Source organism: Amphibalanus amphitrite, unplaced genomic scaffold, assembly GCF_019059575.1.
Source record: "Amphibalanus amphitrite isolate SeventyFive unplaced genomic scaffold, NRLGWU_Aamphi_draft 001107F_arrow, whole genome shotgun sequence".
Lineage (NCBI taxonomy): Eukaryota > Metazoa > Arthropoda > Thecostraca > Balanomorpha > Balanidae > Amphibalanus > Amphibalanus amphitrite.
Window position 1 is genome coordinate 123,659 of NW_024882601.1, and position 12,921 is coordinate 136,579.

Here is a 12,921-nt window from a genome sequence, read left to right on the forward strand (position 1 = left end):
CCGGTTACGCCCCTCCATCACCCTTCCCGTCCCGCTGTCATCCTTGCACCTCTCAGATGAGCTATCTCCCTGTTCTGCCGACAATCCTCAGTTCTCTCTTTTTCATTGGCGGCTAGACCGGCATAGGTTCAATCTACTCCACCCGTCCGACTTCTGGCGACCTGGTCAGTGGTCAACCAATTAGTACAGCGTTCCACTATCGGATACACCGCCTACGGCGGCGGTGCCGCGCCGAGTTTGTACCCGCCGCGCCAGAAGCGCCCCGTCGCCGCGGCGGGCAGTTGAGCGATGACGCAAGGCGGGCTGCCTACATAGTGGCGCGACAGGGGACAGCTGACAAACCACGTCAGCTGACGGCCGCGCACCTGACTCACAGGGCGAGGGCGAGGCGAGGGCGAGGGCGAGCGCCGCCAGGTGTGACGGTCGAGCCGAGAGAGATCGCCGCTCCACCGACCGTCGCCGCCGGCCGGAGCGGTCGCTTTATTATTGCCAACGGTCCGGATATCGCCGGCCGCTCTCATAAACCCACAGCGGGCCAAATCGACAGAACCAAAGTACAATAAATGTGCAACAGTAAAGGTCAAGATGGTATTACCCCACTTCCAGCAATATCTGCATATTTGAATAGTTTTATATCAGTATTATGCCAAATTTAGTTCAACGTTACTTAGGTTTGGTGCTTACTCTTCATGAAACAGGCCCAGGTTTTATAGCTGCCAACACTCGGCTAATGTTAGTCCATAGTATCATAATTAGTATGCAGCTAGGGCACAACTCCACTAGGGACCCATGGCCGCGTGCCCAACACTAAATATGATTGAGTTTTCTCTCGAGTGGATCGTGAAGTTAAATATGTCTTCGCTGATTGAACTTGCGCAAACGATCGACCAACCACGCATTCAGTTATTTACATTTGTCATTTAGAAGACGAAGCGGAAAACAGATCCACGCTCTTGACACGGTTTTCTATTTAACAAAATTTTCATACCATTACTATCCACTTGTAATGTGGACGATTGGACGATGGCTGGAGAAAACCGGCTTATCGTCTGGGGAGTGACGGGCCGTCGCCGGGCGCAGACCCAATAAGTCGCGTCAATAAAGAGGATTCCGGGCGCGTGCTGATCGCATTTGTTCGCGACTATTTCATTAACGTGATCACCGCCGCTGCTGACGCAACCTCGCAACACGAGCACTTGTTCTTCCTCCGAAAGAAGCGGAGAGGACGGAACGTCTGCCCCTAGACTGACAGAACAAGAAGACAGACATCCGGCACTGGCTTTGGATCGATCGGAAATCCCACAAAACGCCTGAGGTAAATGAGTTTCGCTTTAGTTCATCAGCGACTGGGGTCAATGGCGCCGTAACACGATTACAGACGAACGCGCCTCGAATCGAAGCTAACACTGCCCAGAAAAACGGCTGCATCAGTAGGACCCAAGTCTATTATATCTCACAGTCGGTCCAATTCACCTGGTTGTAATAACTCAATAGGGTAATTCCATCCGATTAAAATGTTTGCCAGATCCAGATGCCAGAGAACTTGCAAACAAATTCAGCTGATCCCAAGTTGAGACGTGAGGTAACACCGACGTCCTTTGCGAGGTAGCCTCAGCCCCTACCCACAGCTCGGTAAGAGCCGGTGCCCGTGTGGGGTCGAGTCGAGACCGGCTGAGGTCAGGTGTCAACTGCCCATGCGCGCTGACCTGCGAGCGGGGTCGGTGGCGATTGGCTCTCCTGTGCCCCGGTACGCCGGGCTATCGGGAGGGCCGAGTCACGAGCGGACCTCACGACTGCGGTTACGACCACGCAGTGCGACGGCAGGGCTGTCAGACGACTCCGGGGGAGGGGTGGCAGGGGGAGCGCGGTAATGACGTGAGGGTGGAGGGAGTAGCAGAAGTTACGAGTCCTGAGTTAAAAGCTAGACGTGTCATTATTCCAATCCGCTTTTATTTCATCGAATACATTTCGCTTCTTCCTACTACATATAATGTAAACACACTATACAGATTGATACTGAATGAGCTCACCGGAGACTGGGAAGCGTGCCGAGGGTAAATGTAGTCATGTCTCCCAGACACTAACTGACTCTGGTCTCTGAGATGAAACATATTACCTGAAATTGCATGCCACATATCGGGAGACTTCCAATATGCTGTCCAATCTATGTAAACAATCCAATCTGCTCCATGATTGAGCACGCCCCTGAAACGATAGATGCCAGTCTAGCGCCTACATGTGGTACTCTGCAATGCTGCACTGGCGCCTAGCGAAAAATTCACGTCAAGTCCCTATTGCAGTGTCCCCGCCTCCCTGGCCCTGGCCCATAGCAACGTGGTCCTTCGGTGACACCATCTAACCGCCGTCCTCGCCGCTGCGGTGACCGGTGTCGGCCTGACAAATACCCTCCGTCAGAAACGACGGACGCACGCCTCGCCGCGAAACAGAGGCGAGAAAAAGCGACCGATCTCCACACCGCGGCCCCCGCCCGGCGGCCGCACGGGCCCGGTTTGTTTTCCAGCCATCCATCTTGTGAAACCTAGAGCTGAGTATCAAAGCTGTGCTGTGAGATGGGGCTGAGAGGGAAGGCCTGAAACATTGTTTTCAGATCCCTCCTCTGCGGATCGGCAGTTTCTTCCACTTTTCTATCAGGTAGGAAGCTAGTGTTTCTGGTAATAGGATAGGATAGAAGCGGCAAGGAGGTGTTTCTCTGTTTTCCTGTAGGTAAGGTAGCCCTAGTGAGCCCCATGGCTGGCCTCTTCACTCTGCAAGGTCAGTTAAGTCCGTGCCGGACGCAGGCGGGCCACAAAACTTGGCTGCCGGCCGTGCCAGCGACCCGCCCGCGCGGAGCACGACGCCTGGATCGAATTATCACCGGCCGGCTCCAAAGTAAACCGGGCGCCGTCACCGACGCCGCCACCGCCGCCGCTGATCCACGCCATGCGCTCAAACTCTCCCGCAGGGTTCTCCGTCATCTCGCCGGCACGCGCCACACGTCACCGCTCACGCGCGTACGCGCAAATCTCAGCTTAGCCGAGAGAGCGAGACGAGACACGATACGACGCGTGGCCGCAGGTCGCCGACGCAGGCCGTCGACGATCCGCCGCCCCAATCACAGTGGTCGTAAGTACATTTTCATGCTGATGTGTACTTCTGCACTATCTGCTGGCTCTTATTCATGCTGTCGCTTAATTCGAACGTTTTTGTCGGCGGGGTCGCGCACTTTTTGTGTGGCGCGACCTCGGCTCAGCTTAACTGCGGCGCCGCGCGCGACGGGTCGCATCTCGATGGGCGACAGCGCCCGAGCGGCGACTGCAGAGTGGACGACGCACGCGCATCGACGAAAAAACGGCGCCACCGCGTATTGTCGCCGGCGCCAAACTGAGAGGGCCAGAGGTGAGAGAAGGACAGACGAGAGGTGAGAGGGGTGCAGCGGTGGGTCACGGGTGCGATCGGGGGTGACGGGGCGCACTGCGCCGGGAGAAGGTGGTGACAGCTCCGAGAGACCGGACTGCACACACGCTGTGACATCCCACGGCGAGAGGATATCACACGACCGAGCCGCGCACGGCGGGAGGGGATCACCGTAGAGAGACCCCGTGGCGGGGTGGGCCTACGCGGGCAGGACCCCGCGGCTGCGGGCGACACAGTAGCCGAGCCCCTGCAGCGGGACGAACACAGAAGCGTCTCGCCCCTGTGGAGGGTCCGTTCAACTGACGGAGCGCCCGTCTCCGCGTTAGTCGTGTCGTGCCGCTAAACACTGTCGCTGATGGACACGAGTCGTTATGTTGCAGATGGTATCTGAGCGCTCGAGTTACCGGCGGCAGCGGTCGCCCGGTACCACCGCTTCTGATTAAGCCGCCCCAATTAAAGGTCGCTGGTAATTGTTGGCTGTTTGGGCCCGCATACCGTGCCGGCGAGGCCGGTGCCGGCGGGCTATATAGGTCACTTCTGCATGGTGCCGGGGACAAAGCAACGGCGCCACCACGGACCGACGAAAAACAGCGCGCGAGCGGCGCCGCTGAAGGGGAGAGAGGCACGCAGTGCGGCCCCACCAGCCTTGGCGGCCATAAATTGTCAACTATTAACTTTCCAACGGTGACTCTTGCCTTGAGAGTAATGCTTTTTGCGCGCTGCACCGGTATTGCGGGTGTGTTTTTGTGATGCAACACAGCCAATTATTCACATCTTACGCCAATCAGAGACGACGGTGCAGACATGAGTGATCTGATTAATGGCTTTGCACTGCTAATCGCTATGTCCGTCGCGGCCAAACAAAAACAGTGACGTCACAAAAACTGACTACCCTTGGCAAAAATGCGGCGCACAATCATCAGAAACTGCGTACTACACCGGTTAGGTGAGAGGCCCACATCGATAACCGGAATCATCCAAAATGGGTCAAGCTGTTTCGTGGAAACAAGCAGTAGTGAGGAACGCTGGCCGTTAGGTATGCAAAGAAAAATGTGTCATATGTAGGCTTCCCATAAAACAACAACAAAATATAATTGTCATAATTTGGACATATTAGTAAATTTCAGCCTTGATACATGAATCTTAGAAGTCACGCTCCGGCAAACAAAATCTGAGCGCAGCAATCAATCGGCCGGTCTCACTGCACCAGATTGCTTGGAAGAAAGTTGTTTGCAATACCTCTGCGACTATGCAGCTTGCATGAAGAGATCTATCACAAGATTGTGCTATCGCACGATCTTGGCGGATTATATGGGCTTTTAGTGGTCATCATATGTAGCAAAATAACGGATTGGTACACTGTAACTGAGACGAACGAAGGGCACAGGAGAGAAATTGCTTTGCCCGTACCAGGCGCCTCCAATGGAGCGCGATGATAAGACTGTCGAAGGGAACACCTTGTTTGCATCAAATTTGGCACGGTTTGCGGCGGCATGCATTTATATGCATGATAGGCTCTGATTTGACGAACAAATTCAGCGACAAACTCAACTACCTACCATAAATGTTGTCCTTCGAAAAAGGCTCGTCTTCAGTCTTCATAGTTTATCATTCAGAGCACTGTGTTTCTCGGATGCCAGTACAATGTTACGTTGACCTCACGCCCGTCTGCATGTGCCATGTTGTAAATTTCACATGATGAGGATGTACTGCTTTCGATACGACAGCTTTCGATAAGACAACAGGGTCAGACGCTCAATAATTGACGATTAACACTTTCCCCGAAATTGAGCAAAATGAAGAGACGGAGAAGGAAAGAAATGTGTAGGACTAGGCACATGGGTGGAGCTATTCCAGGGAAGTTGGTGGGGCAAAAAGTCGTCAAGCCCATAGTGTCCAATCATAAAGTTGAATAAAATGCCACAATAAATCAATTCCTATCATAACAGATATACTATTTTGTATTTAACAGACATTCAATAGCTCTTCAATGCGAAAAAGATTAATTTGCAAAGCAACAAAGTCTTACAAATCAGCTAAAGTTGGTGGGGCAAAATACCAAGTTGGTGGGGCACCAACTGTATAGGAAGCTCCGCCCCTGACTAGGCATATCAAACTTACCTTTCGACTTTGACGATAATGTTCACGACAGCTAGCAAGCCGAGTGCCAGCAAATATTCCTGAACGGGTCGGTCCCATGCCCTAATTCCACGACTAATATTGATGATTTGCTTAAGATATTAAATCGGAAAGTGTTGACGAATTCATCAACTTCCATAAAATGATGACCTGTAATGAGAGATTATGAGAGCTTTTAAAAGTCACCGTTCAAAAAGTGATGTTGCTGTTCGTTTGGGCAATAAGTTTACTACCTATTACACATGCACAAACGTGCATAACAAACAATTTTATCATAGCTGAGTCCTAAAAAAGAAAAGTCAAATGTCATCAAGCAAGAACTTGACACAAACTATTTCTCGAAGCATTACACTCCAAGCCAACTTTCAGCCTTATCAAGTCAGCAGCTTGTATAAAGCAAGCTTTTTTCGGCAAGTACAGAGCGGATGGACGGTCCAATACTCACCCAGTCGCGTCCGAAATCTTGCTTCCAAAGCCCAATTAGTGTCTAGCAAAGTCGCCTGTCCATCCTCTGCAAGGATACAGTCACACTACTCCGAGCACTATATGCCCAAGTCCGAGGTCCAGCCTTCTTTCACTACACTCAGTCGACCCAGTCAGTCGTTGCTTAGCTCGTGTTCAGCCACACAAATCCTCCTCCTCCTGGTTGATGCGGTTCAATTTGTCCCTCCAGTCTCCGAGCAGGTAGCTATGTCCAGCACCTACCTTACTCGATATTGTTCGCAATTACTAATTAGCCTTATAACACTAAGCAAATAAAAACTGCGGTACTGTCTATCGCACGAACTCTCGCCGCTTTAGTTTTATTTTATTATTCACCACACTGTCTTCTCAGCACCGGGGCGGACTTTGATCCACTTCCACCCGTCCACCGTACCGTCCACCAGTCCACTGTTCCTCTTAGGACGCCACAACCCTCACTGACCACACCACCACAGCCCCTCCTGTCAACCTGACCCGGGGCTCTGTGCGGTGACCTGACCCGACCGCGGTCCAGCCGCGGGAGCGACCAGCGCCGTCGGAGCCGTCACCGCCGCTCGTCGACGCCGACGGAGACCGTCTGAGCGTCGAGAGCGACGCGCCGCCGGGTACGATCGTCGGGCGCGCGCGGCGGCAGTTGGATAGCCCGCCGACGGAGGTATAGGGCAGCGATCGGTCAGCGGGACGGAATTTAAAGGCGGAATGACAGCCGCTAGCTCGGCATGCAGTGGTCCCGGCATTGCCCGACGGTGTTTTGAGTTCGATGGTTGTTGCATCAGCATGACATGTATTTTGTAAAGATCTGACGGATTTCATGTCTCATATTGTTTCGATACTACGCAAAAGGGACTATGCGAAGATCGCAGACGGAGGAGACAGGAGGTTAACTAATAGTTAGGGACCTTTCTTTCACACTTCAGGTACCTATTTCCAAGCATGCGAAGCTCATTACAATTGTCAATTGACATGCCTAATGCTAAAGTCTCGGTCTTCGATTGTTTAATAAGTTGTCAACCTGGCTACTACTGACCTGCTTGAGTTTTCATTTGGGGGAGATAAACGCAAGAGTTCTTGCACCTGACCCAAACAAGAGCCACGTCACCGAGCCTGACCGAGGCTAAACAGCGCACACCCGCGCCACCTGGCGAGCTTCCGTAACTTCTACTAGTTCCCGTTCCTGCCGCAAGGTGTTCGCTGCCCACTACCGCCGCTAGGTGACTCTGCTTACCTTGGGCAGCTGCCGGCCGGTACCGCGATGCTGCTGCTCCCCATGAGGTCGCCTCACGCCGCCGCCGTCTGAAACAAGGCGCACATCTGGGTCAGTTGGGCGCCGCAGGTCAGGGGTCATCCAGCGCCGTCCGGGGCCCCGCTTCCAGTCTGAAGTCTGGACACGAAAGACGGGGAAAGGCGGAACGCGTCATCCCACAAATCAGTGAGCGGTGGGGTGATAAACACAAATGTGGAATTAATTTGGGTTTGCGATCACAATCCAAGAAAAGATAAGGTAATCGTTTGCTATGCGGAAAGAGAGCTGATTGGAGGAATTGACTTTGGGTTCTTATGAAAAAGACGTGCCTTGCCACCAACCATATTTTTTAATGAGCGTCGGTGATTAAGAAGTGTATGAGCTGAACTTTTACAGCGAAAGTTGATGGGAATAGAAGTAAATAAACCATTCCACAGACTTGGCATTCACAGTCGAAAACAAGCTAAATCTCTCATCTAGAGGCACCAGCTACCATTCTGTTTCAATTCCATCTCATACCGCCTCAATATTATCTACACCCAGGCGTGTCCATTGTCGGCCAAATAAATTCTACATTTTTTAAGGTACAGTCCACAGCAGAAGTAATGTGGGGTTTCAGTCATGGGTATGTTCTGCTTCTGAAGCTTAGGAACGATTAGCCAGACTACAATGAAACTTTGAATGTAGCTTATATGTAGCGTCACCCTTGCAGCTGCAACTTTAGCTATTGACATCTTCTTTTCGATCACTCTGCATTAAACAATCGCCAGTCAAAGCCAACCGTTGAGATTGGTAAAACCCTACATTACTTTAGCGGTGGGCTGTACCTTCACGTAAGCCTACAGGCCTACACCTAAGCCGCCCCGCTCTAAAACTGTCTGAACCTGTCAGTTTTACTCTAGCTGGGCCCGGTGAGCCGTGAAGCAGACCAGAGACCGTATCGGTAGATTGTCGGGATAGCGGCTGCTGCTGGCCGATCGAGAGAACCAGCGCGGCCCCGCGCCCGCTGCCGGTCACTGCCGGGGGTGCAGTGTCCGCAGCCGAGCGTGTAATAGCCGGTCAGTTCGGCCGTCAGCCACCTCACAGACAAAAACACAGACAATTAGATAGATAGCCCGACTGATTTAACCACTGGTAGCAACACTGGATTTTAATAGCATGCCATTAACCCGCGCACCGACGGGGGGGGGCGGATATCCGCCCCCCCCTGAGGTTTTTCGCGAATAGCGGGAAAACCGCGGCGCGTAGCGCCGCGAAATTTGGTATGACTATTCCCTTATCATTTTTATACATGGTGTGCAAGTTTGAACCTCCTACCTTTCAAGGTCAGGTCACCAGGTCACTTTGAATGACCCAACCTCAAGTCACTTTTTTGCAACTTTGTCACCGTGCCAGAGCTACAGTAGATGTCGGAGGCCTTTGAAAGTCGCAGGATGTTATTAGGTCATTAGTAGCTACAATTTGTATATCTCGGAATTTTGATATCGGTGACCTAAGGTCAGGTCAATTTCGCGACCTCCCCATTATAAGTCAATGGGGGAAAAATCAACTCCCTGTTTTTACCACTAAAACGGGTCGGAATGGCACCATATACCATACATGACTTCATATACGATCAACCTTCACTACCTTGAGGTCTGTTTTGCTGTTGGGCAGCTGTGAGGTCATGTGACGTCATCAAAGGTCACCAAAGGTTTTTGGCCAATAACTCCGTACAGGAACAAGATACAGACGCGTGGATGGTCTCATTGTGTTCAGCTCGTCAAGACGCATCGAATGATATACATGATGACCTCGAGGTCACGTGACCTGAGGTCAACCTTTGACCTTGACCTTTCGAGGTCAACATATATATCATTCGATGCGGATTGACGAGAGGATCACGATGATGCCCTTAGTTTGTTCCTATCTTGACTAATTCGAAAGTTATTCGAGAAAAACTCTCTCCATATTTAGCGCCGCCATTTTGACTTTTTCGACCCCTGTGACGTCATCTTTGACCTGACCTGAAAATGACCTTAGTAAAAATTGTAGATCTTGACCGTGCGTATCCGATGCCGTTTACCGCTTGTCGCTATCTTGCTTCGTTCTCGAGATCTCAGGGGGGGGCGGTCATCCGCCCCCCCCCGTCGGTACTAAGTTGGCGCAGACCCCCGTCGGTGCGCGGGTTAAACGTTAACTATCAACAACCATTGTAGCAAAAAATAAAATGAATTGAGGCTGAGATAACTATATCGCCCATGCACCAATATCAAAACTCACAAACCCCTATCATAGAGTTCGCCCATACGCTCCTAACATCGCTCGATCACGCGTGACCCGCAAGCGGCGAAGACGCACGCCCTATAGGAGGAAGGTCTGCGGATTTCCGAATCCCCGCACTGTCATCACACACTGTGCGTGGTCTACTGTGCGCCCGCGGGCATCGTGATACGTGAGCGGCCTCTGACGCAGCTTCTAGAGCCCAGGGTGCGGTTATTGTAAACCCCCAGCCCTGTCGGATGAAGGAGGGAGCTGCCGACGGCTGGAGCTGCTGGCGCAGCTGGTATAGACTGCTCAGTTTGTCCAGTTCTCCAGTTGTCCAGTTGAGCTATCTTGAGGGACGGTGGCCGGAGAGAGTGCGAACGGAAAATGAGAGGTGCTTCACTTTTCATTTGCAAAAGAACTTTGGAAGGAGACCTACCGTGAAAAATTTAATTAAGGAAATTGCTGGCCGTCACTTCGCGCAAAAGAGCAGCCAAACCATTTCATGATTTCGGGAAGATAAAGACAGCGTATTCAAAAAAATAAATCCAGCTTCATTTCACTCCAGAGCAATAAAAGTATTCTGGGACAGTGTAATGTCAGCAGTTATGGAGCCAGCAGAGGCGTTTAATTATCCCCATATCTACATCATCTTGACATTTAAGCCTGCACCTGATACGGCAATGAAACGGCGACCTCTACACGCAAAGGTCAGGCAAACACCTCCGTGCTACACTCAGCGCCCAGATGCCTTATTATTGTGCCATCATAACTCAGCTGTTTGTGATTCCCCAGGAGAAAATGACAAAGAACTTGGTTCGTTAATCAGAATAATAAACCAACCAGTAACTCCACAGTAAGGATAGCCAGCTTATACGATAGCAGAAACAAGCAACCAACTGATTGGAATCAGCGCTAGAGCCCCAACTTCCAAGGTGATTATCGTGTGTGATATCCGCTCCTTCGTTCGTTCATTCGCTCACTCGCTCCTTCTTCGTCTGTTCCCCGCCCGTTATTTCGTTGTTTCGCTCACAGCTCACCCACTGTCATGTGTGGAGCCGGGGGCGCTGATATGGAAACCGATACATGGAAAGCAGCAGCTCATCTCCATGAAGAGTGATTAGACTGCCGTGGGCTTTTAAGCCGAGGAGGGCGGGAGGCGGCAGACATGAACGGTGAACAGGTAATTAATTATGGAAGTCACCGCACGTCAGTCTGTTTATCCCGTGCCCCAGTCCTAGGTCACCAATGTTCGTGACAGCCCAGTCGGCTAACACACCGCCCCGCCCAGTTAGTCTACCCAAACCACGTCCCAGCTCGTCCTGTCAGCTCAATCAGACCAACTCCGACTACATATGCACGACCAGCGCGACGTAACCGCTGTTTACAACACGGCACGACCGTGCGTATGGTGCAAATTAGAACAGCAGCCTACGTGAGACCAATCCGAGCAGCCGCTTCAGAGTCCGTTCCCGGGCCAGTGCTGACTGATCTGACACGCGACGACCGTAACCATGGCAACGACAGGGCCCGCCTGACGCAATGTGGGTTGGTCAATGGTCATCACTGGCTTTGTCACTCCGGGTCAGAATGCTGTCAGTGTAACAGTGGTGCCAACCATTGAAAGAAAGCCTTACCAACGATACAGAACAAAAGCGACGATAAAGAATGGTGCGTTGCACATATGCGAAGGCAACAATGGCACGCCATGCATAGAGAAGGTCGCCACGCAGGTTATCAAAGGCCAGTCAGGTCGGGCGACAAGAATGGCGCAGTTTGTGTCATAGCTAACATTGCTACAGGGACACACACAGGGCTGGTATTAATGGAGAGGTTATCGGCACGGTCATCTTATTGCCAGGTTTACTGTTGGTGGCGCTTTGACACGTGGTGCACAATAGCGTAACGAGCAACGATATCGGGTTACACTCTTCGGCATTTGTAGCTGCGATAAAGCAGCTACTGAAAGTGCTAAGATGCAGTTGTCACAGTCTATACCACTAGATGGTATCAAAACCAACGTTCTAATTGTTATCAAACACCATCTTATTGTGAATACGCGATCCGCAAACTTGGCTAATGTGAGTGTCGCACCTGTACCTTGAAAGCCATCGGTAACATAACGCGGGCCAGCTATAAAGCAAGCAGCAAGATTACGTCTATCACGAAACCGACAGGTGCAAGCTCAATTTCATACAAACGTATACGACACAATCACTCAAGCCCAACCCTGTCGTAAAATCACTTTCCGTGAAGGTCCCTCAATAAAAAAGCAGCGATCATCAAAGAAACATTGCAAAAGCGCTAAACACCTCTGCACTCCCCTCCCGTCCCCACTAAGAGGCGAGCGTCATCCCAAACTTTACCATGTCCTCCTGGTCACATTTTACCAGCACCGCGCCGTGCCCGCCTGCCGAAACCTTCTGAAGTAAACCACGATCGTACGCCGGAGTGCACTTAGGTCGCATATGAGACCCTCCCAAGCGGCGACGATGCCCATACTGATCTCTGCGAGCGGCGAGGCGCAGAGGTGTGAGACGGGTGGTATTTACTGCCGAAAACACGCATCCTGTGACCAGAGTGCGTGCCTGTGCGTAGCGCCGAGCCTGGGCGGGTGGGCAGATAAAGATAAAGAGGATATACCGCAGGATTTGGTAGCCGAATGTTGTTTGGTGCCGCCGCTGAGGTCGGGCGGGGCTACGGCACAACGTTACGAATAAAAGTCGACGCTCTCGCCCACTTATTACGTCACATCATTTAAAAGCTTTCCAGGCTGCCAGCCGTCGAGTTGGGGCTGACATACGACCAGGCAATGCATCACTTGCCGCCTAACGTTCCGACGTGTCACCGACCGACTGAAAACCGCCTGCACCGCTCGAATATGAGCGGCGCATTCAGCGGCACCGGGCGCCCTCAGAGGCGCCGCCATCAGTCAGCCGAACGGCGTCAGCTCCATTCGAATACCGGCCTTACAGGTCGGTGGCCCGTGCACCGTAATCGCTCAGTGACCGCTGCCTCGAAACGGCCAAACGTGGGGCACAGTCACCATGCAGGCCCGAGCCGTCACATAGGCTGAAGTGGTCCTGTGAAAAGCGAGGTACGCGACTGAAAGCCCTGACTTTGACGGCACTCAAAGTTAATTGCCTGCGAAATGGAAACAGCTCTCAAGAAATGAAAAGGAGCGGTGCAATATTAGTCTGCGTGGATTTCCGGGAATGCTGATTTCCGACCAGCAATTTTTAATGAGTTTGATCCATAGATTATGTGTTGAGTTTCAAATATCAGCAACACAAACAGGCTTCCTTTCCATCAATAAGCGCTGACTAGCCTTTCACGTTCAATTTCGGGCTCACTGTCAGCGGCACACACTGTTTGCGGCAAAATCAGCTGTAGCAGCT

General features: G+C 51.8%; 1 protein-coding gene across 3 annotated transcripts in view; it reads right to left on the minus strand.

Annotated features, from left to right (window-relative positions):
* LOC122370193 (pleckstrin homology domain-containing family G member 5-like) overlaps positions 1-12,921 on the minus strand; it is a 148,544-nt gene that overhangs the window by 72,539 nt on the left and 63,084 nt on the right. For all 3 annotated transcript variants that reach the window (XM_043345575.1, XM_043345576.1, XM_043345574.1), the window contains one exon: positions 7,262-7,329. In XM_043345575.1, coding sequence (XP_043201510.1) covers positions 7,262-7,329 — 68 coding nt within the window. The remainder of the gene's footprint in view (positions 1-7,261; positions 7,330-12,921) is intronic.